Consider the following 21,916-nt stretch of genomic DNA (forward strand, 5'->3'; position numbering starts at 1 on the left):
GAAATTGGAAGCATGTTTTTAAACCCATCAGGGTCCCAAAAAAGGAAATGTGAAAAAACAAATGTAAGTATGACTGCACTGGTTAATGATTTTTTCAGAGGTAGACAAATATTATAATACATTGATTATGAAAACAGAATATATAATAGATTAACATTATAACAAAAGCTACTCATTGAAAATGTTGCCATGACCATGGCAATACTTTTTTTAAGGTTTAACCATGTTAAACCTTATGGATTTGTCTCTTTCTTTGTTTGTTGAATAATTGTTTGTTTCGATATGGGGAAAAAGATAATGAAAAAAAAGTTGAAGATTGATATCAGTGTTGTATTTTTAACTGAGCATTAAATAGTGGCAACTTGTATTGCAGCATTTAACTTCCTTTATTCAATTCATGGGAGTATTATGAACTAAGTGAATGAATGTTATAGTTTATCTTTAAACATCTGGCCTTGAATGGGACAAACTGGCACTTGTTTATTGCTAAGAAATGAGCTGTGTATTTTCATTACAATATACAATGTACTTTATAACTACTTCAGCAGGTGTTTTATCAGTTGATGAGGGTTTTTTATGAAACAAATGATAACATTTATACTTAAACCTTATTTGCAACTATTTTGTTTAATATTTTTTAAAGAAGGAAGTAACTTTTATCTTGTATATATAAATATGCAACATTGCATGTGGCATTGTGTTCTATATTATAGTATTTTTGAGACATAAAATATGTTGTTTTGTTAATTAATCAAGAAAGCAAAACGATTCAAAATGCGTTGAAGCCAGGCACAATGACATATTGTACATGAAGAAGTCATCTGGCAAGGTTCAGGAATGTCTATGGTTTTACTCTGATGCCCTCATGCAAGAAAAAAATGCACATGAGCTCTTTCTTCAAAGTTTAATCTTGAAAAATTGCCATATGATTTAAATACTGTATATGGGACTTAAAAACTCAACAAGATTTGATATATGTTGACAAATTAATTCTATGTTGTTAAAGAAAAATATTGAAGTCGAAATATACTTATTTGTTTTCAGTGAATATTACTTTAGTACGGAGAATTTACAGCGAGACTTTTTCCTGCGCCGTAAGATGCAGAAAGGGGGTTGGATCCCGATCAGTCTTGTAGCAAGTTTCCACAGAGTTCAGGCACTTACACAAAATGTTGCTTTAATTGTCACTGTAAGTGTTATATGTTTATACATTAAACAAAGAGTGCAGAAAAATGATTAATTCACGCTCACCCAGACTAATAAATGTTTGAATTTGAAAGGGTTTGCAAATTAGGAAGATTATTTAACATTTGCAGATCAGAATAGACTGACAGAAGACATTAATACATTTGCAATTGTATATATGTTTTATTTTTGCAAAGATTTAGAGATAATTGACTAAGTTTCATCAGGTTATATAAATTCATTAATAGATTATAGTTTAATTGCCATACACAGTTATTTGACAAGGGGATTGAATTTGCACATCTCTATTTTAGTTTGAATTGCATGTAATTGAATAAGAAAACTTCTTTGATAAAGCCAATTTTGTCATACATGATTCCATTCTGTGATAACTTTGCCATTGTTATTGCTTTGTTATAAATATGTTTCAGTGATTTTAAACTTGTATGACCATGTATTGTCTTAGGCTTGTGCTGAAAGTGAGAATTTAGAGCTATCTGAAGATAGAACGAGAGTACGAGGGAAAAATGACCCTGATAAATGGCCTTTAGAAGATGCTGTACCGATGTCTCCCGCATCTCCTGGTGCTTCAACTACCCTGCATGCTGATGTGCCAGAGTTTATACCTGGTAAATTACACGCAGATGTACCCGAATTTGTTCCCGGAAAAATGTATACAGTTCAACCACATACAGGTACGGTGTAACTTCTGTACTGGTTAGTTGTGTATAGAAACATAGATGAGATAGTCAGATAGAAAGTTGAATATTCTGTATAACAGGTCATTACTCTAGAAAAATTGTTTTATGGACCTATATGTTCTTACCATTACTACTTTGATATGTTAAAAAGATGACTAAATTAAAATGCCTGATGAATATCTTTATGCTTTTGAGAGTACAATTTTGTTCAATTTTTAAATTGTACAGTTGTTTAAACAAAAGTGGTTCCTCAGATTCACTTTAAGAAGGATCTTGTATAACCTAAGTAGCATACTATAAAAACTAAAAGGGAGAATTCAAGTGTTAATACAAACTTATGTATTAAGAAGTTACTGGACGGGTTGTTGGGGGGTGGGGGGTAGGGATGATGGGAACATTGGTATATTGTAATTCATCCAGCTAGCTTGAACTTTGTTGGCATGTAAGTTACAATTTTGTGTATATATGTACAGATGATGATCAACATCATGAAGACAAATCGATGAGAAACTTGGAAGATTTCTATGCTCCTATTTTATCATCCAGTGCCCCTGAACTACAGGGGGAGTGGACAGAGGTGAAAAAACGAGCCAAAGAAAAGAAAGAGAAAAAGAAGAAAAAAGTAACTTAAATTTAATTATATGTTTGATTGCAGGCTTTGTGTATTTAAGAGTTCATGGAAAGTTTTTGACATTCAGAATACATCTTTGGAAAAATGATTATCCCATTTATTGAAAACATTTTCATTTTTTGTGGTAAATTTAAAACTGAAAATAATGAGGTGTTCTATTGTTATTGTATTTAAAGCCTGAAAAGTCAGAAATGTCAGTGTCAATAAGACGGCCATGAAATGTAATTTCTGTAAAGTTAAATAATTTCATTAATGATTAATATATGAGAAGGGGTGTCTCTTGCTGAGTGGTTTAGGTTGTTGACTTCAAAGCACTTGCCTCTCACCGCTGTTGGTTTGATATGCACCAGCGTCTTCGAATTCATTCATATGAGAAAGTTATCCAACTAGCTTACTAAACGTCGGTGGTTCTACTTAGATGCTCGTTTGTCTTCCTTCACCAGTAAAGCTGAAAAGTCAACCAAAATAAACCCTGAGAATAAATTGACAAATAGTTTTACAGGATGACTGTAAACTTACAAACATTAAAACTTTTTTATGATAAAGTCATAATGAACTGCTCTGTATAATTGGTCCTGAATTAACTTGCAATAATTATGTCCATGTGTTATTTAGGATGGTAAAGGTGAAGGTGGTGAGGAACAGGAGGAACTAGACTTCATGTTTGACGAGGAGATAGAACAGTTAGAGGGTGTTGGACGAAGAAATAACTTCACTGAATGGTCAGCCCTTGTATATTTTTATAGTATTGTTAGTTACCCAATTAGTGCAGGAGTATTTAATGTTGATTTGTGTAAGGACAATATACATACATCAGACAGTTTTTGGTGTCTCTTACAAATATCCACCATAGATGCTACAATAAATGCTATTAATTGTTTACGATAATTTGGTATACTTAAGTACTGGTGGTATATAATATTGAAATACACAGATAAAATGTGATTCAGCTGATTTCTGAGGTAACTTAACCACTAAGGTAACAGTGCTTTCCTCATAAATATTGTCTGAATCACATTTCAACTGCTTCCTTTCAGTATTAAATGACTCTGATAGGTCAACAAATGTCTCCAGTACACAGCAAATTAAAAAAATTAAGTTTATACAAGGAATTGTTCTAATGAAAGTTTAAGAAAACATGATAGCCAGGTTGTCATTATCACAAATAATTTAGAAAAGCAAAGATTTACCTAGAAATATTTAAATTGAAGGTTAAGGTATAATGTCTAAGCAGCTGCATGTGCTAATTCTTTTCATTCAAATTGATTTACTATTGTGTTGCTCATTTTAGCCTTAGATTTGCACAATTCTGCATTATTAACTAAGGCACAATTCCTGCATTACGGGATATATAAAGCAGATTCTGTGAATTATTTCCAGGTCTGATGATGAAGAAGATGATTACGAGATTCCCGACAGTGAAATCAACAAGATATTAATTGTAACACAGACTCCACCTGCTGTACGTAAACATCCTGGTGGTGACCGAACTGGAGATCACACTCCTAGATCTAAAATCACCGCAGAGATGACGAAGTTGATTAACGACGGACTGTATTATTATGAGCAGGATTTGTGGGACGATAGTGATTTGATGGTGGGTATCCCGTCTACTGGTACAGGAAAAATTTCGCAGGTGTGTTAAGTATGTCTAGTCTCCATACAGGTGATGGATTACCAGCTTTAGTGATGTGTGTACAATGCCGAGTGTAGCCTTTATTTGTAGCCTGTGTATGTGGCATGTAACATTTAAATATAGTGTGTAGCCTTTTATACTAAATCTGTAGTGCTTTTGTAATAAATTGAGTATAGTTTGCTGTGGTACAGTAGTCATATAAACTTGTCAGTTTGGCTTGATGTAGGTTTTTAATCCATATCTCTTTCAATGACCTCGGTGAGGAAGTAGGAAGATAACCTTTGGCAGCTTTCAGAAATAAACAGTTAGTGCTGTCAGAGTTCTGCTGAGATTTTGAAAGTGTTGGGCCACAAGTCCACTTGGTCTGAAAAAAATAATATATAAATCATAATACATAAATGAAGTATACAATATGTAATTTCCAAACTATATTATCAACTTACAAGTGTGTACTAGTGTGTGGTAAATAGTGTGGCCCTAATTATTTTGATTGGCAACAGAATTTTTTTCAAGAACATTTACTGCCCATTAAATTTCTATACCTTCAGAACAGTGCCAGTGGTGGTTTTTGGCTTCTAAATTGCAGATTTAGAGATAGGAGTTGTAATATTGTTTTTACCAAAGCTAATTCAGTTGCTACTGGTTAAAAATAGTTTATTATCTTACATTTTGTTATCTGTGACACATTATCATAAAAAAAGAGATTTTCGACATCAAAGTAAAACCTATTCCTGTCAATACTGACTGCATTGGTCGCATTTCTTTTATGACCTGAGAATAATATGACACATATTTTGGAGACACCCTTGTACTTTCCTGGGCCATGTTCATTTTTATGCTGATGGTGCAAAATCACTTCCTTAGCAGATTTCCGAAAGCTATACCCATGTGCTCATAAATGCTTCTTTTAACAGCATGTTTATAAGACCTACATTGATATTGAGACAGTTGTAAAATAATGCTGAGTCAGGAATACATTGCTATATTGGCTTACAATCCAGGTGTACATATTGATTACTAATCTATTAACAAGGAATTTCTGAGAAATGCAGAATTTTTGTGTATGTTTCCGTTATTAATCATATTTAATTGTCTGCTTATGTATAGTGGTTATTTTGGATGTAAAACCAATTTCATCTTAATTTGTAACTTTATACTACATTTTAATAGGAATATTTACATAAATATTCATGTTTATTATAAAATTGGATGAGATTAATCAAATGTTTATATAATTGGTTTCTGGACTAATTATATGTTGTGTTTGATAGTTAATACGAGCAGTTAGTTTGTAGCACATAAGAAGGTAGAATTTGTACTCAGTTTATAACTCTAACCAAAGGGATATAGATATATATTGACACTTTTTATCGCAAAGAAATTGTAACAAAATTCACTGCATGCTATGTGAAAAGTTTTAATTCATGTTTAGTTGCTAGCTTTATGTGAAGAATAGTGGGGCAGTCATCTTCCAGGTAGCATAACATTTGTAGGTTTTTATGCATTTGCTCATCAGCCATTAACGGTATTCATTAGAAATTTAATCAAAATTTGAAATTGTAGGTAATTATCCAAGGCATACTAGTAATATACCTTTTTATATGCCTAAAGAAACTTCAGTTGTATTTAAGTATTGTGCTTGTCTGTCCATCCCTTCATTAGCCACTCTATGTCCACTCAATAACTTTTTGTGTACTGTATTGGTAAGGAAAGATGGTCAGGGCAAGAGATGACATAAATTGTTTTGATGAGATGAGGTCAAGATAATAGTTAAACTAGTGTAATATCCTTTTCCCTTTCAATAACATGGGAAGTTATTACCCTAGCTTTGTGAAGTTTGGTAGGGACATTGTCCATGTTCAATAGATGCCCTATTGAATTTGATATAATTAGGTCAAAGGTCAGAGTGATACGTAATGGAAAATCCTTGTGAGGTCAGCGCCTTGAGAAGTTTAAGCCTACATTTGTGAAATTTTGTAGGGATATTTTACCCATGACCACTGGATGACTCCTATCTGTAATTACGTCAAAGGTCAAGGTCACATTGACACAGTGTAACGTCTTTGCCCTGTCAATATGGCCTGTTTACTAGTAAGCTCGGAGATTTTATGAAAGAAAATACTGGTCATTAGATTGATTAATGTAGGAGGGCAGGTGTAAACAATTTCTTATGTGAAAAGTCCTACATTTCTCAAGGGATTTAAACCAAACTTTCACATAACTTGTTACCAGGCTCATGTTGTTGGGGCTTTGAGAATTATTGATAGAAATTGCAAAAATTTGGATTTCAACAAATTTTCACAGAACTATTTGTTATTTAAGTGACATATGCCCATCCAAGTGTAAATGATGAGTGAACAGGTAAAAATCAAAATAACTTGTCATTTGACCATAGTTGTGTTCAATTTCATATTTTACATAGGGAAATTTCTATAAATATTATTCAGAATATATTTTTTAGTCTTGAAATTAGTGAGGCAGACTTTATAATTTAGGTCATTTGAATATTGTATCATAAATAATTTCATTATCAATTATTGATCAATCACCATTACTGTATTCAGTCTTTTGAAATATATTTCTAATTTAATTCTCCTTGACAGCGAAACTGTGAGCATAAGTTTACTTTATGTGCCCTGCTACATATTGTTTGGGATTTCTGATGTAATCATTTTTTGGGAAATTTTAAATGTGTGACCATTTTGTTCATTGTTTTCAATTGTAGTTAAGTATGTTTCTCCTGTAAATTACAAACACAATCATGCTATAACTTTTCCTTTAACACATTAGGTTTATGTAGAAAACGGAACAAGAATTTTAACGAGCTGCTTTTTTTTCTCTACATTACAGCAAGATTTCGAGACCTACAAGACTGTGAATGTGATATCAAAAGAAATATTTGAGCAGATAGTGCCCCAGGACAAGGTTGAGAACCAGGAAGTGCCTCCTCCCCCACCAGCCGCTGTTACACCGTCAGGTATGTTATATCATTATAGTGATTATATATCTACAGTCTGACAAGAAAAAACTTGGCAGGGCTATAAGCGGCTGTTTCGCTGTCAGACATTGTCATAATTTCAGTGGTACATATAGGAAATATGGTGTTGCATAACTTCTAACCTAGTTAAACATAAGAAGGATATTTCTTTAATATCTCTATGCAGAATGTTTCTAACTAACAATGTTGTTTTATTCTTGATCTAAAGGTGATAAAAAATCAAGGGATGTAGAATTAATTGGCAAACAGTGCATTTGCCATTTCAGTAAAATTTTCGCTTGGCAAAATTTCAGATAAGAAAAAGAAGTTTGAGGATTCTATTGATGTAAACAAATTATGTTGGTGAGAACAATGTTTAAAAGAATTTAGTATATTTCTCCAAATAGAAACTGTGAAAGTTCCAAGTCCAAGAACCACAGAAGATGTTGTAGCTAAATCACTGCCGACGTATGTACCAAACACACCTGGTAGAAGGGATCACTGTCCCCGAACACCACGTACACCTAGACAGCGCAATGACTCTGAAAAAGTCCGATTTTATCCTGTCACGAAAGATTCAACCAAACCTCCTGATCCGCAGGTATGTAAATATATTTAGTTGAAGGATGAATTTTTTAAAAAGTAAATTTTCTATTTGTCAGGGTAGATTTTTTTTTTATGAATTTATTAAGGTCAATATTTTGTATTTAGTGTTGGATGAACCCTCAAACTGTTATTGTGACCAAAAAACACTTTTAGATTAAAATTATATATATATATATCTTTGAAGTTTGGTGTAATCTGTTGATTAAAATTGAAATAATGTTGTCTTTTTAGACACCAAGAAAGCGCAAGACAAAACATAGTAACAATCCTCCAGTAGAGGGTCATGTAGGTTGGGTGATGGACTATAAAGAACATCGTCCTTCAAGGTCCAGAAATAACTCAACTTCATACAGGTCAGTTGTTTTGTTTTACAGTAAAGCAATTTGAATGTCAAATGCTGGTGCTGGAATATTTATCTTAACTCTAATCTTGATAAATATCCTAAAAGGATGTGTCTGTCTATCAATCTGGACAAAACCAGTAATCCTGTTTAGGAAATAATGAAGATATATGTACTAACTCAATAGCACATTAGTAACATGAGTAGAATCAGGTGCTGCACACAGGCTATGGGTAACAAATTCTTAAGCCAAAACACATTTTACCTGTAATTAAACTAACCAATTGAGCATTATTAAAATAAGCTGAACGTTTCTTATATTTATTCATAATGGTGTAAAATTTTGTTTTTCAAAAATTGACCGAGGCCATCCTTTAAAAAATGTTTGTTTGCAGTAACCCGACCCAGAATTTTCAAGGTGGGTAGGTAGGTCGATTTTTTAAAAAAAAATTATTGAACTGTACTCGCAACTAGACATGGAATTTCAAAATACTTGACAATATTATATATGCTTTGATAATCTGGTAACAATTTATAAATTGATAACTGAATGCTAATTTAAGAACTACATTTAATTTCTTCTACATGAACCTTTCCTTTAGATGGGTGATGCCATCTTGGATTACATTGTGTTAAAAGCAAAAAGGACTTTCAAATAAGGCAATGGTACGGCATGAGATATTTAGAAAAAAAAACTATATCCAACTTTATTTTGGTAGTTACATTTCTATCACATTCAAACATTTAACTCATATAATTTACAGTCAGTAATCATAAAAAAGGCTTTCAGCTCAGTAACTATAACATTTGCCAGGTTAAGTTGGACAGCAAGGTTCCCATAAAATCTAAGTCAGTGGCATGACAGTGACAGCAGAAACACACTCCATTGTGCTGCTTCAGCTTGCTTGGTTAATGCCAAAGATTTGTTTTGAAGACTATCTGGGAAGTTACAAATATAAACCAGTCAATGACCCACAAAGAGTAGACTGTGTCGTCGCTGTGTTTTGAGATAAGAAGCGGTGAAACGGAAGTTAAAGATGGAAAACCAAATGTGTACTTTTCCATTCTTAAAATACCAAATGCTAAATTTAGACTGGAGATTCCAAACGTCATACTTTTCGTAAGTTTGAGCTAAATTGTGATTTTCCTGAGCCAATTTAATAATTTTGGAGCCACTTTGCTCATTGGCTCCTGCCAGCGCGAGCCCTGTCTTCAAAAGAACGAAAAGAAAGCACAAGGCATAATTTTTTGATGACAAAAAATTAAATAAAAAATTTTTTAGACCATAAAAAAGTTTTGAGTCGGGGCAAATTTCGTGAGTCGGTCGCGTTACTGCAAACAAACATTTTTTTAAGAATGGCCTGAGGATAAATATGAACACATAAACTAACATGTGATGTTTTTTATTACAGCGAGTGTGATATGGCATCCAGTTACGGATCATACGGCAGTTACAGCAGCACTCCACATGCATTCCCGAACTTCCAACACCCTTCACATGAGCTGCTCAGTGAGAACGGCTTTGTATGGCATGTCTATCATAAATATCATGCTAAATGCATGAAAGGTAAACTTCCTTATGTCATGCCAATTATCTAGCTAGTATATGTTGTCATTATATGTAATAAAAATATATGTTGCTACTGGAAAGTGCAAGTTACAGTTCATGCCACTCTAGCCCCGCTTCAGCAGAATTCAACAATTAAACATGAAAATGGTGAAAATTTTGTTTGAGCAAGTAATTATGCCCCCATTTTGAAAAAAAGGGGGTATATTGCTTTGCACTTGTCGGTCCGTCGGTCCGTAGACCAAATGGTTTCCGAGTGATAACTAAAGAACCCTTAGGCCTAGGAACTTCAAACTTGGTATGGTGATTGGTCATGACCAGTAGATGACCCCTATTGATTTTGGGGTCAAGGGGTCAAAGGTCAAGGTCACATTGACCTTGAAAGCAAAAACGGTTTCCGATCAATAACTAAAGAACCTTAAGGCCTAGGAACTTCAAACTTGGTATGGTGATTGGTCATGACCAGTAGATGACCCCTATTGATTTTGGGGTCAAGGGGTCAAAGGTCAAGGTCACATTGACCTTGAAAGCAAAAACGGTTTCCGATCAATAACTAAAGAACCTTAAGGCCTAGGAACTTCAAACTTGGTATGGTGATTGGTCATGACCAGTAGATGACCCCTATTGATTTTGGAGTCAAGGGGTCAAAGGTCAAGGTCACATTGACCTTGAAAGCAAAAAACAGTTTCCGATCAATAACTAAAGAACCTTAAGGCCTAGGAACTTCAAACTTGGTATGGTGATTAGTCATGACCAGTAGATGACCCCTATTGATTTTGGGTCAAGGGGTCAAAGGTCAAGGTCACATTGACCTTCAAAGCAAAAACAGTTTCTGATCAATAACTAAAGAACCTTAAGGCCTAGGAACTTCAAACTTGGTATGGTGATTAGTCATGACCAGTAGATGACCCCTATTGATTTTGGGGTCAAGGGGTCAAAGGTCAAGGTCACATTGACCTTCAAAGCAAAAACGGTTTCCGATCAATAACTAAAGAACCTTAAGGCCTAGGAACTTCAAACTTGGTATGGTGATTGGTCATGATCAGTAGATGACCCCTATTGATTTTGGGGTCAAGGGGTCAAAGGTCAAGGTCACATTGACCTTGTAGGTAAAAACGGTTTCCGATCAATACCTAAAGAACCTTAAGGCTTAGGAACATTAAACTTGGTATGGTGATTGGTCATGATCAGTAAATGACCCCTATTGATTTTGGGGTCAAAGGTCAAGGTCACATTGACCTTGTACATAAAAACGGTTTCCGATCAATAACTAAAGAACCTTAAGGCCTAGGAACTTCAAACTTGGTATGGTGATTGGTCATGATCAGTAGATGACCCGTATAGATTTTGGGGTCAAGGGGTCAAAGGTCAAGGTCACATTGACCTTTTAATTAAAAACGGTTTCTGATCAATGACAAAAGAACCCTTAGGCCTAGGAACTTCAAACTTGGTATGGTGATTGGTTATGACCAATCAGATGACCCCTATTGATTTTGGCGTTAAGGGGTCAAAGGTCAAGGTCACATTGACCTTGTAGGTAAAAACGGTTTCTGATCAATAATGAAAGAACCCTTAGGCCTAGGGACTTCAAACTTGAGATGGTGATTGGTCATGATCAGTAGATGACCCCTATTATTTTTGGGGTCTATGGGTCAAAGGTCAAGGTCACATTGACCTTGTAGGTAAAAATGCTTTCGGATCAATAACTTAAGAACCCTTATGCCTAGGAACTTCAAACTTGGTATGGTGATTGGTCATGACCAGCAGATTACTCCTATTGATTTTGGGATCAAGGGGTCAAAGGTCAAGGTCACAATGACCTTGTAAGTAAAAACGGTTTCTGATCAATAACTCAAGAACGCTTAGGCCTAGGAACTTCAAACTTGGTATGGTGATTTGTCATGACCAGCAGATTACTCCTATTGATTTTGGGACCAAGGGGTCAAAGGTCAAGGTCACAATGACCTTGTAAGTAAAAACGGTTTCTGATCAATAACTAAAGAACGCTTCGGCCTAGAAACTTCAAACTTGGCATGGTGATTGGTCATGACCAGCAGATGACCCCTATTGATTTTGGGGTCAAAGGTCAAGGTCACATTGACCTTGTATGTTAAAACGGTTTCCGATCAATAATAAGAGAACCCTTAGGCCTAAGAACTTCAAACTTGGCATGGTGATTGGTCATGACCAGCAGATGACCCCTATTGATTTTGGGGTCAAAGGTCAAGGTCACATTGACCTTGTAGGTAAAAACAGTTTCTGATCAATTTACTAAAAACGCCTAGGCCTATGAACTTCAAACTTTGTATGATGATTGGTCGTGACCAGCAGATGACCCCTATTGAGTTTTGGGTCAAGGGGTCAAAGGTCAAGGTCATGACCAGTAGATACTTTATAACCCTTATTAATTGTTTGATCACTGGGTCAGACATCATGCATAATAACCTTATCACATGACTAATTGGCTGCTGATAGGGGGCATACATGTTTTACAAACATATCTTGTTTGTATAGTTTTTTCATGACTGTTAGATTACAGTTAAATTTAGAAATATCAATTATGTTAAATGAAGACATCTGTCAAGTGATGAAAATAGGTTTTGCATAGACACAACTCAAACCAGAGTACTTTATTGTCTGTAATCTTGGTGGCTATACTGAGACTGTGTAGTCATCGTAAGGCCGGACATATAACATTGACATGCTCCTAGTGTAGGGTTGGGTATTTCAGGGGGTTGTAGATCTGACCTTCCTGGGATTTACTGGAGCATTGTCGAACAGAGAGATTTCTCATCGGGTTGGGAATGGATATTTTAATGGGCAAAACTAGTGTCTTTGATGTCATATTTAGTAATCTGATGACAGAGTCTTCATTATTTTAGTTGATTATAATCAGTTGATTGTTACTGTAGATCATTAAGTGTTATTAAAGTTTTAAAGCAGCATGACTCCTGATGAGCCAAGTGTTTCGATAAAATAAAGTTTGAGGAAAATGTACTAAGATTTTAGGAAAAGTAAAAAGATTCAAGATTTAAGTAACAACTTACATCTTATGTGCAGTTATGATTGATTTTTCAGTATTTAAAACCATATTTCTACTGCGTTACTAACACAGTAAAGGCAATTTTTCAAATATTTTGTCCTGATTTTGGTAATTTATGCGAGTGGTGAGTGATGTATGTAATGTGTAAATTGCTTTCTTTTTGTAATTTCACAATATTTTACTTTAAATACATTTTCAATTTTTTCATGAAAATAAGCACGAGTCTGGAGGTGTGCTGCTTTAATATGATTTAGCTAATTAAGTTATTGCATTTTGTGTTATTTCAGAACGTAAGAAGGTTGGAGTTGGTTTATCACAAGAGATGAACACTTTATTCCGGTTTTGGTCATTCTTCCTACGACAGCATTTCAATAAGAAAATGTACACAGAGTTTAAAACTTTAGCAGTAGAAGACTCTGCAGAGGGGCACAGGTTAGTAAAGTTAAGACCGTCCAGGATTTATAATTGGCAAAAGGGTCTCTTTGGCCAAGTGGCTGTGATTGTTGAATTTGAACACCTTGCCTCACCCCCATTGTTGGTTAAAAAAGTCCTGTGGATAATGGATTCTAATGAATGCGAAGAGGGCACAGATATTTATACTACACTTGTATGATATAAATTTGGTTGTTCTAAAATTTCATCATTTTATACAAGTTTGTAACCACTGTAGTACAGTGATGAAATTAACACTGGATTTACTTTAATTTAACCCTTCCAGTGCTTAATATCTCTAAAAGATTTATGGCTGTTTCAATTCGGACAAATCCATTATTCATTTAAGGGAAAGATTCAAAATATTTACTGAATAAATAGCAAAACAGTGCAGAATATGATCAGATAGCATGGAAGTGCCAGAGGATCTTGGTCTGTACTGATCCCATTGTTAGATTCTGAAGCTGTCACAGGCTATGATGTAATAGTGGTCTGTAAATAAGGAAATATATTTGAATGAATACCCAGCTTTGAAAAACGGCTAGGAGAGTCTGATATGTTTTTCAGTTTGTAAGCCCAAATATATATATCCAGTATTGTACGGAACTTTGATAAAAAAACCTTACTTTATACCATTATCATCTTTGTTTTGTTAGCAATTATAGTTTTATTCTTCACAATACACTGTCTTATATTTGTTCCCTCATGTTTATTATAGAAGTATTACGAGACAGCACGGTAATCTAGAATGTCTTATAATAAGAGGCAGATTCTTAACCTTTTCACAGTGTTTGGTCTGTATAAAAAAAATTCCATGTAAATGCTTGATATGCAATATATGAAGAAGTCTGGTATTGCTTAGTTATGTAATAGGAATAGAATAGGTTACATTATTAAATCATGTGCCTCTATTTTCTTTTCAGATACGGTGTTGAATGTCTATTTCGGTATTTTAGCTATGGATTAGAAAAAAGATTTCGACAAGATTTATTTAAAGATTTCCAGGAAGAAGTTATACGAGACTATGAGATTGGTGAGATACTGTATTATTACGTTATATTATGTATAGGTTGTTAGAACCTTGAAGTAGCTGCCTATCTGGCTCAACCGTAACTGTTTACAGCGGTAACAAGTGTTGCATAAGTTACCTAAGTGCTGGATATTCATGTCTGTGATTGCAACCAGTGTTTTGTTCTTTTTCTTGCATATTACACAGAAATGATGAAAAACAAAAAATTCTAATTAGCGCTATTTTCTTATGGAAGCATATGATTTTACAGCTTTATATTTCATGACAGCAAAATGACTCTGTTCAAAGCCAGAGACGGGTTCATAAAAGCAGCAGAATGATGTTAATTAAAGCAGGTGACTCGTGTCAGCACACTGGCAATCACTTGAAAACCCAGTCTATCATGCTTAATATATTTTTACACAGATAAAGAAAAGGCTTTTGTATTAAGGGGGAGGGGAAGAAACTTACGTCTAGATTAATATTCCATGTTAAACTAATTGTCATGTATGAAAACAGTTATGTAGTTATGTAAGGAGTAATGTAAGAAATGATTAACAATGTTTGATTAAAATCTACAATGTATTTGTACAGCTATAACAAATATTTGTTTCATCTACAGGCCAACTGTATGGTTTAGAAAAATTCTGGGCATTTTTGAAGTACTCCAGGAAACATGTTGATGTGGATCCCAAACTTAAACAATGGCTTAGTAAATATAAAAGACTAGAGGACTTCAGAGTAGATGTAAGTTTGAAACCTTTGAATTGTTACATAATATTCTACTGCATATTCCAATTTAGAATGAGTACTGCCAACACCCTGGTGTAGTCTGTCGGACCAAACTTGTAATTTGCTTGCTCAAATTATTTCAGAATTAATAATATTAAAACAAAGTTATACAAGTCCATTTTACAATCATACAAAGTCACAATACATTATCATAGAGGAATGTCTAAACTTTTATATTGCTGTTTAAGATTCTTTATTCGTGAAGAAATTTCTACTTAACAGTGTCATACAGGAAGTCTGAAATGGTTTGAATTCAATCTTCAATAAGTATTTCTAAAAGACAGTTGAGGTTGTCCTTAATGAATTGTTTGTCACTTCCCTCGGATATTTTTGGGTTGTGTTTATAGGTTTGTAAATTCTCAGAAATCTGTATTTTTGTCTGAACAATCATAGTGATTACATATCACAATCATAGTGATGGAGGACAATGACTATAGTGATACAAAAGAAATAGTGTGTTGGCAATTCATAAAGCAACAAGGAAACACTGTTTTAGCACATTTAGGTTTTAATTTTTTCTCATTGATGGCTTACATCGTTTGATAAAGTAAATATTGCTGTGCAATGGTAGGTATGCTTTCCAGAATGATGATTTTTCTCTCTCTTTCAGAAACTAGTTTAAATTTATTTTCTCAAGTTAGGAATAATTATTGATTTTTGCTCCTGGTATTTCTGATTTAAATGGTGTCATTGTTTTGTGAAAACTTGTTTCTTTTCATATTTTTGAGACAAATTAAGTTACCTGTATGTTTTCTTTTATACTCTACTAGTGTATATATGTTGCATTTTTTAACTTCAGTCTGTTGAAGAGGATACACATATAGTGCATCACTCCAGCCTTTCTTCTACTGGCCATAAAGTACGTCATAGCTCAGGACAGAGTTCTGGCCAGTCAAAACCCTCCCATTCTAAGTCTAACCAATCACATGCCAGAAGTGGAAGCCAATCACAGCAGTCCTCTCATGGTAAAAACAGTTCTAGCCAATCACAGCAAGGTTCACACAGTAAAAGTTCAGATAACACTAAAACTAGCCAATCAACTGCTGGAAATAAAAGTGGTGATAATAAAACTGGCCAATCACAGCAATCAGCTAGGAGAAGGACAAATTCAAACCAGTCACACCATAAAGGAACCTCGAGTGCATCACATCAGTCTAAAGGAGCTAGCCAATCGGAAAAGCCAACACAGGATACTGCACAGAGTAGTAGCCAATCAAATAAGGCCGTAGAAAAGAAACCTGATGGACAAACTAAAAAAGCTGAACCTTCAAAAAAAAGTACTGCAGAAAAAGACAAGAAATGATTTAGCTTGTTGTAAGATAAACGGACAAAATATCCTGCAAAAATGAAAAAGAAAGACATCTTATATGTTTATATATGTGATGAGTGTTTGATTTCTTTGTATTTAATGGGAAAATAAAAAAAGGGTTTAAATCAAGAAAACAATTCTGTGATAGAAGGAATATGTATTAGTACAGACATTTTGAATTGAAAAGGAAAATGAAGAAAATGGAATGCTAGCATTAACCTCAGTTTATTCTTGTTTACTAACTAGACTCTTTTTTTCATACCTTTATGTAATGTCTTAGTTACAATGTGAAAGTTTGATGAAGTTGTGTTTTGGCAGTCTTTTAAATTCATATCAAAATTAGTTAAATCAAATAATAAGTAACATTTTTTTAGAAGAGTTTGACAATTCTTGTACATAACCAATAAAACTTATGTTTGAATTCTTATCTTAATATTGAAATTAAGGCTTGTATTATTTTACTGGAAACAATTTGTTGAAGTGTCTTTGACCATAATAAAAAGAAATATTAAAACATGATGTAAGTTTGACTTGCCTCAAACAGGACAATAAAGGAAAGTTTTTAGCTTGGTAAGCAGTGACGTTTGGGCAGGCTTGAGTAAAGATAAAAATGCATATTTATGAAGGTGTAGCAATGAGAATTTTGTGTATTTGACAAATTTCATTATTTTTGTTTCATTTAACAAGGCATGTGCTAGTGTTTAAACTTTCAAGCTTGTTTATTATAATTATATACCCGTCTCACTTAGCTAATTCCTATTTATTAGGAGAAATTAATGTTTCAGATCTCTCATGACAGTTACTATGTTTGTATGTTCTAGAGACTTTTCATTAAGATATTTAACGGTTTGTAGAGTACAACTTGTACAGTTTGTTGAGAAACATTTCTGTTCTAAGTTGTACAAGATATTTGCAACAAGATTGCAAATTCAAAGACATTTAACTTGTATAATGTAGCTCCCAGTGCTCAGTTAATGTATAATTGATAATGACTGTTAGACAGGTGTAAAAAGAAATAATCAGATATTGTCATTGATAAAGTAAAAAAATCTTTTCAACATCTGTCTCCTTCCTGGCAGTTTGTATCATATAATAACATGGGTAAAATACAATCTTAGTTATCCTTTTCAACCACTCTTTATACATGATTTTTATAGGGGTAGGAATAAAAAAAGAAACTTAGTTTTGATGATCTTGTGACAGAATTAAAGTACACTAACAACAACTGTAATAGAGGTGGTGTGAGGGGTTCCATAGCTTAGCTTGTCATTAACTTTGACTTCCCCTCACTGCTGTGAGTTTGAATCCAAGGATTGACTTCCCCTCTCTGCTGTGGGTTTGAATCTAAGGGTTGACTTCCCCTCACTGCTGTGGGTTTGAATCTAAGGTTCTGCTGTGGGTTTGAATTCAAGGAAGCTTTGTAGGTGGCTTACGGATAGTTGGTGCATCTTCTCTGGTGCCCATTATTACCTTAAAAAGATATAGGGAGGGGCATCTGAGGTTTTCCCACAACTGTAATGCTCGAACGTTGCCTTAAGACTTTTCAGTGCAACTTAACACCTAAAACTGACCAGAAAGACAGTTGCAGTTTTCTATTTCTTAACGTACTGGAACTGACTGAGTTGCCTTTCCCTTCAAGTTTTATATTGGTGCCGTGTGACCAGGCTGTTTGCTGTTGGTAGCCAAGCTTTTGTATTTACGGTATGGAAATACCCCTTAATCTTCAAATGAACTGTTCCAAATTCAAAGGAGGGCAAATCCACAACACACTTTTGATGGGTTAAAGGTATCTATCTACACCTGTATATTGATGTCATTGTGAGGCTGTACACTTCTGTTATGTTAGTTAATGAGCCATTGATTATTCTTGTTAATGTATGATGTTAAAACGTAAGTGTTGCAGTTTTGTTGCAGTTATCTTAAGGGGAAACCTTGTGGCGAGGACAAACTGTAATATTAATGTCATATATTTGCTATTATATACATAAAAAAAACAATAAAAATTACAAAACCCCACAAAAAAAGTTAAAAAATACCCAAAAAAAAGAGAGAAGTATCACCATGAGATATGGTTTGATGGTGTTTTTTTCTTGTATATTAAACATTACTTATATTTAAATTTTTTTATTTTTCTTTATAGAAATGTCGCTAAATGCATTTTTATTTTCCACTTTTTATTGTTTAATCAGTAAGATTATTTTATATCAACATGAAGAATACCAGAGTCCGTCATTAATTAATTGGACTGTTAGGTGAGGTCTTCATATTCCTTTAGAAACATTATTTCCATTTCATCACTGTTATTATTTAGCTTTTATTTTTTCGATGACAGAAGAGCATATTTATGAGCTTGCAGTAACATGAATGAAAAAATGACTCTGATTTGCCTATATGATTATTTGTACATGATGGTTTCACTAAATACATGAAATAAATAGGGTGCTAAATTTGTAACTGAAGCAATTTAGGGACTGAAAACTGCTATGAAGAAATACTATATATCCAATTGAAAATGTAACTTAGTGTTTTTGATATTGTTCCTATTGTTCTTTCTACATTTTTACTTTGATGCCTCTTTTACCTCACATTTATTTTATCATTCAGGTTTTAAATCTAATGGTAGGGATCATCTAATATTTCACGCCCTTTAACCTTTAGAAATGCCGAGAAAGTTATTAAATTATGTCCCATGATAACAGTTAAATACATTTTCTTTTCTGTGTTTTTTTTTATATCTTTATTTTCCTTGTTGTTAGTGACTGTAATGTAAAAGCTAACTAATACATTTGGTTAGCGAGTGAATCGTGTGCTTTTCTGATTAAAGATATATGCATAAAGTAACCATTGTTATATAGTCTATGATACGTTTGTATTTAATTTGTACATATGCAATGAAATTGAATGAAAGCTAATCTGCTTGACTGGTATTCCAAGTTGTTGGGTTTTTTGTCTCTCAATAAGTTTTATTATTGACATTTTATAATATGTTTATACAGCTCAATTTTGAAAAGAGATTCCATGTGATACAGTGAATATTCTCAACGTACAACTCTAGTTGAGTACATTTTGAATACTAAATAAGTCTCACATGTTAATCATCTTATATTTCCGTTAACTTACTGGAAAATAAAAGGTTTTTCTAAAGGGCAGAAGTGGATTCAAGTCTTGAGGAAAGAGAGAAGAAAATTCATTATGTCTATAGCAAAGCACAAGTTAATTTATAAGAAAATTGGCATTTAACTATGAAAAGTTTTAAAGAATAAATTTAGTGTATTTTACATTATGTATTATGTATTAATTTCAAACTTACAGCCATATTTTACACGAGAACATATTGTGCATCTCACAAGATCTCAGCAGTTGCTGTATAGCTCTGTATTATATATAGATGGATGGATTTGTAACCAGATTTATAATAGTTAATTCACAGAGAGTGAAGAAGATAACCGACAAAAATACTGTTATATGTTCAATAATTGTTGAGTTTAATTGATTGTTAAAGATTCTGTTACACTATTTTGTACATAGTCCAGTACTGGTTAAAAACCACTTGTTAACAATTAGTATCAGATATATTGCCATAGTAACACAATATAGTCAATATTTCATATCCTTACCTTGGGTCTTTCTTTACGATTTAGGTTGAAAAGTTGGTATATGACCTAAGTTGATCTTGTGACATAAAACTAACAAATTAAGTTAATGCTGATTTTTGTTTTCACACTAATCTGTAGAGTAAATTTGATGGAAACCGAGAAATGCCTTCCCAGTTGCTTCCTTGAAAAGTGTTTGCTTTATGATTGCCTGTCAAGTTATTTTTAACTCGCAAATATTCATTATTTCAATCAAGTAACATTTTGGCTACAATGTATTTATAATATCTATATGACTTAACTTGCAATAAATTTGTTATAAAGAAAGAAAGAAAAGAAAACATTCTTCTTAAAAAAAGACATACAAAAAGATAATTTTATTGATTATATATGTATATAAAAAAGCAGCTAAACTGACTAAGGTATCCCCGATTTATTGTTTCTTTTATAGTATTAACCTTTTTATCTTGTTTTGTTTAAACTCGGTGTTGTCATTATTCAGTCATGTGGTACGAGGGATGTAACCTTGTATATAGTTCCATTACAATTCCATTTTTCACAACATTTTGTTGTTTTCTTTCGCAAGAATGTGCTTTTTTCAATTACAGATCATATCGTATTGTATATTTGCATAATTTTCGGTATTGTATTGAAATATTGGCAACAATGGTATAACTTGTACCATTTAGTTCAGATTTGTCTGTGCAATTATTGTTAAAAATATGTAAGTGCTTCACTGGCTTTGCTTAAAGCATTGATATAAATGAAGCACTTTCATTCAGTGAAAAAAAAGGGAGAGAGAGAGAGAAATTGCACTAATATTTATAACAAGAGTTGATTATCAGTAACTTGAGCACATGAAAAGTATAAATGTTGTTACAATGTTTTATAAAGGTGCTTTCCTTGTGAGACGATTGAGTTGAGAGTATAATATTTGTGCTATATATATTGTTTTCTTATTTCCGATGTGTTCTCAGTTTGCTTTGCAATTTTGATATATATTATAATGTGTCAGTTTTACCATGTTGGGCTTTTATTTTTTCTAATAATCTGTATATGATAATTGTTTTAGTGTAATTATTTTATTGTACCTACTAAAACCACTTTATTAGAGTTACAAATTTAAATGAGCCGTATCACGACAAAACCAACATAGTGCATTTGCGACCAGCATGGATCCAGACCAGCCTGCGCATCCGCGCAGTCTGATCAGGATCCATGCTGTTCGCTATCAGTATCTCTACTTGTAATAGGGTTGGTAAGCAAACAGCATGGATCCTGATCAGACTGCGCGGATGCACTGGCTGGTCAGGATCCATGCTGGTCGAAAACGCACTATGTTGGTTTTGTCATGACGCCGCTCAAATGTCTCCAGTAAACAAGAATTTGTGTTATTCAAGTTTCATGCTTTATGTCAGGATCTGAATTTTTCTCTTAAATCTGAAAATTTATATTTACCAGGTAGATAACCGAAGGTGTGTCAGGTGATAGACTTGTATTGCCAATAAACCATTATTTACTAAAGTACTTCAACTTATTTTACATTAACACACCTGGCAATGACAAATTTCGAGTTAAATTTTGAAAATTTGATGTAAAATTCATGATGTTATTTGTAGAAATACAGGATGATTGTTTATTTTTTTCCTCTAAACCGTAATATTTGTATGTAAATGAGAAAAATAGATTTATTTCTAAATGATTTCCATGTGGTAATGGAGGCATTTCCTCATGATTAATAGTAAAAGGTGTAAAATAAAAGTTAATTAATACAGTATAAACATGTATATTTGTTTCCCCCTAATTGATTTTTGCTTCATGTGTAGGATTAGGTCATTAAATTCTCAAAAAAATCAAAACATTTGTTATTGTTTGTTACTTCATATAATACTATATGTATATGGAGAGTGTCTGTGGCAGAGTGCTAAAAGTTGTTGACTTCAAACCACTTGCCCCCTCAACACTGTAGGTTCAAATCACAAAAGGGACTCTCGATTCTTTCATGTGAGGAAGATAACCAGCTAGCTAGGAATGTCGGTTCTGCTCGTGTCTGCAATAATGCAAGGAGGGCCACTTGAGGTCTTCCTTCACTAGT

General features: G+C 33.5%; 1 protein-coding gene and 1 non-coding gene across 3 annotated transcripts; both read left to right on the forward strand.

The window, feature by feature from the left end:
• The first annotated feature begins 46 nt into the window (after positions 1 to 46).
• Positions 47 to 21,680, forward strand: LOC132759872 (la-related protein 1-like). 2 transcript variants are annotated; one of them, XM_060751731.1, is made up of 14 exons: positions 47 to 63; positions 1,045 to 1,189; positions 1,652 to 1,880; positions 2,360 to 2,508; positions 3,133 to 3,239; positions 3,898 to 4,153; positions 7,004 to 7,130; positions 7,538 to 7,731; positions 7,968 to 8,089; positions 9,489 to 9,643; positions 12,974 to 13,118; positions 14,042 to 14,151; positions 14,750 to 14,874; positions 15,719 to 21,680. In XM_060751731.1, exons 2-14 carry the CDS (start codon positions 1,100 to 1,102, stop codon positions 16,220 to 16,222), a joined length of 2,313 nt encoding a protein of 770 aa, XP_060607714.1. In that variant the 5' UTR covers positions 47 to 63; positions 1,045 to 1,099; the 3' UTR covers positions 16,223 to 21,680. The 2 variants fall into 2 exon arrangements, with proteins under 2 accessions (XP_060607714.1, XP_060607715.1); XM_060751732.1 differs by having other exon boundaries at positions 3,898 to 4,114.
• On the forward strand, positions 12,223 to 12,507 carry LOC132759883 (small nucleolar RNA U85). Its single transcript, XR_009629783.1, has one exon. It is a non-coding gene; the product is annotated as a small nucleolar RNA U85 (small nucleolar RNA).
• Positions 21,681 to 21,916: the final 236 nt, after the last annotated feature.

The sequence above is a fragment of the Ruditapes philippinarum genome, unplaced genomic scaffold, assembly GCF_026571515.1.
Source record: "Ruditapes philippinarum isolate M1 unplaced genomic scaffold, ASM2657151v2 ctg519_1_1_1_1, whole genome shotgun sequence".
NCBI lineage: Eukaryota > Metazoa > Mollusca > Bivalvia > Venerida > Veneridae > Ruditapes > Ruditapes philippinarum.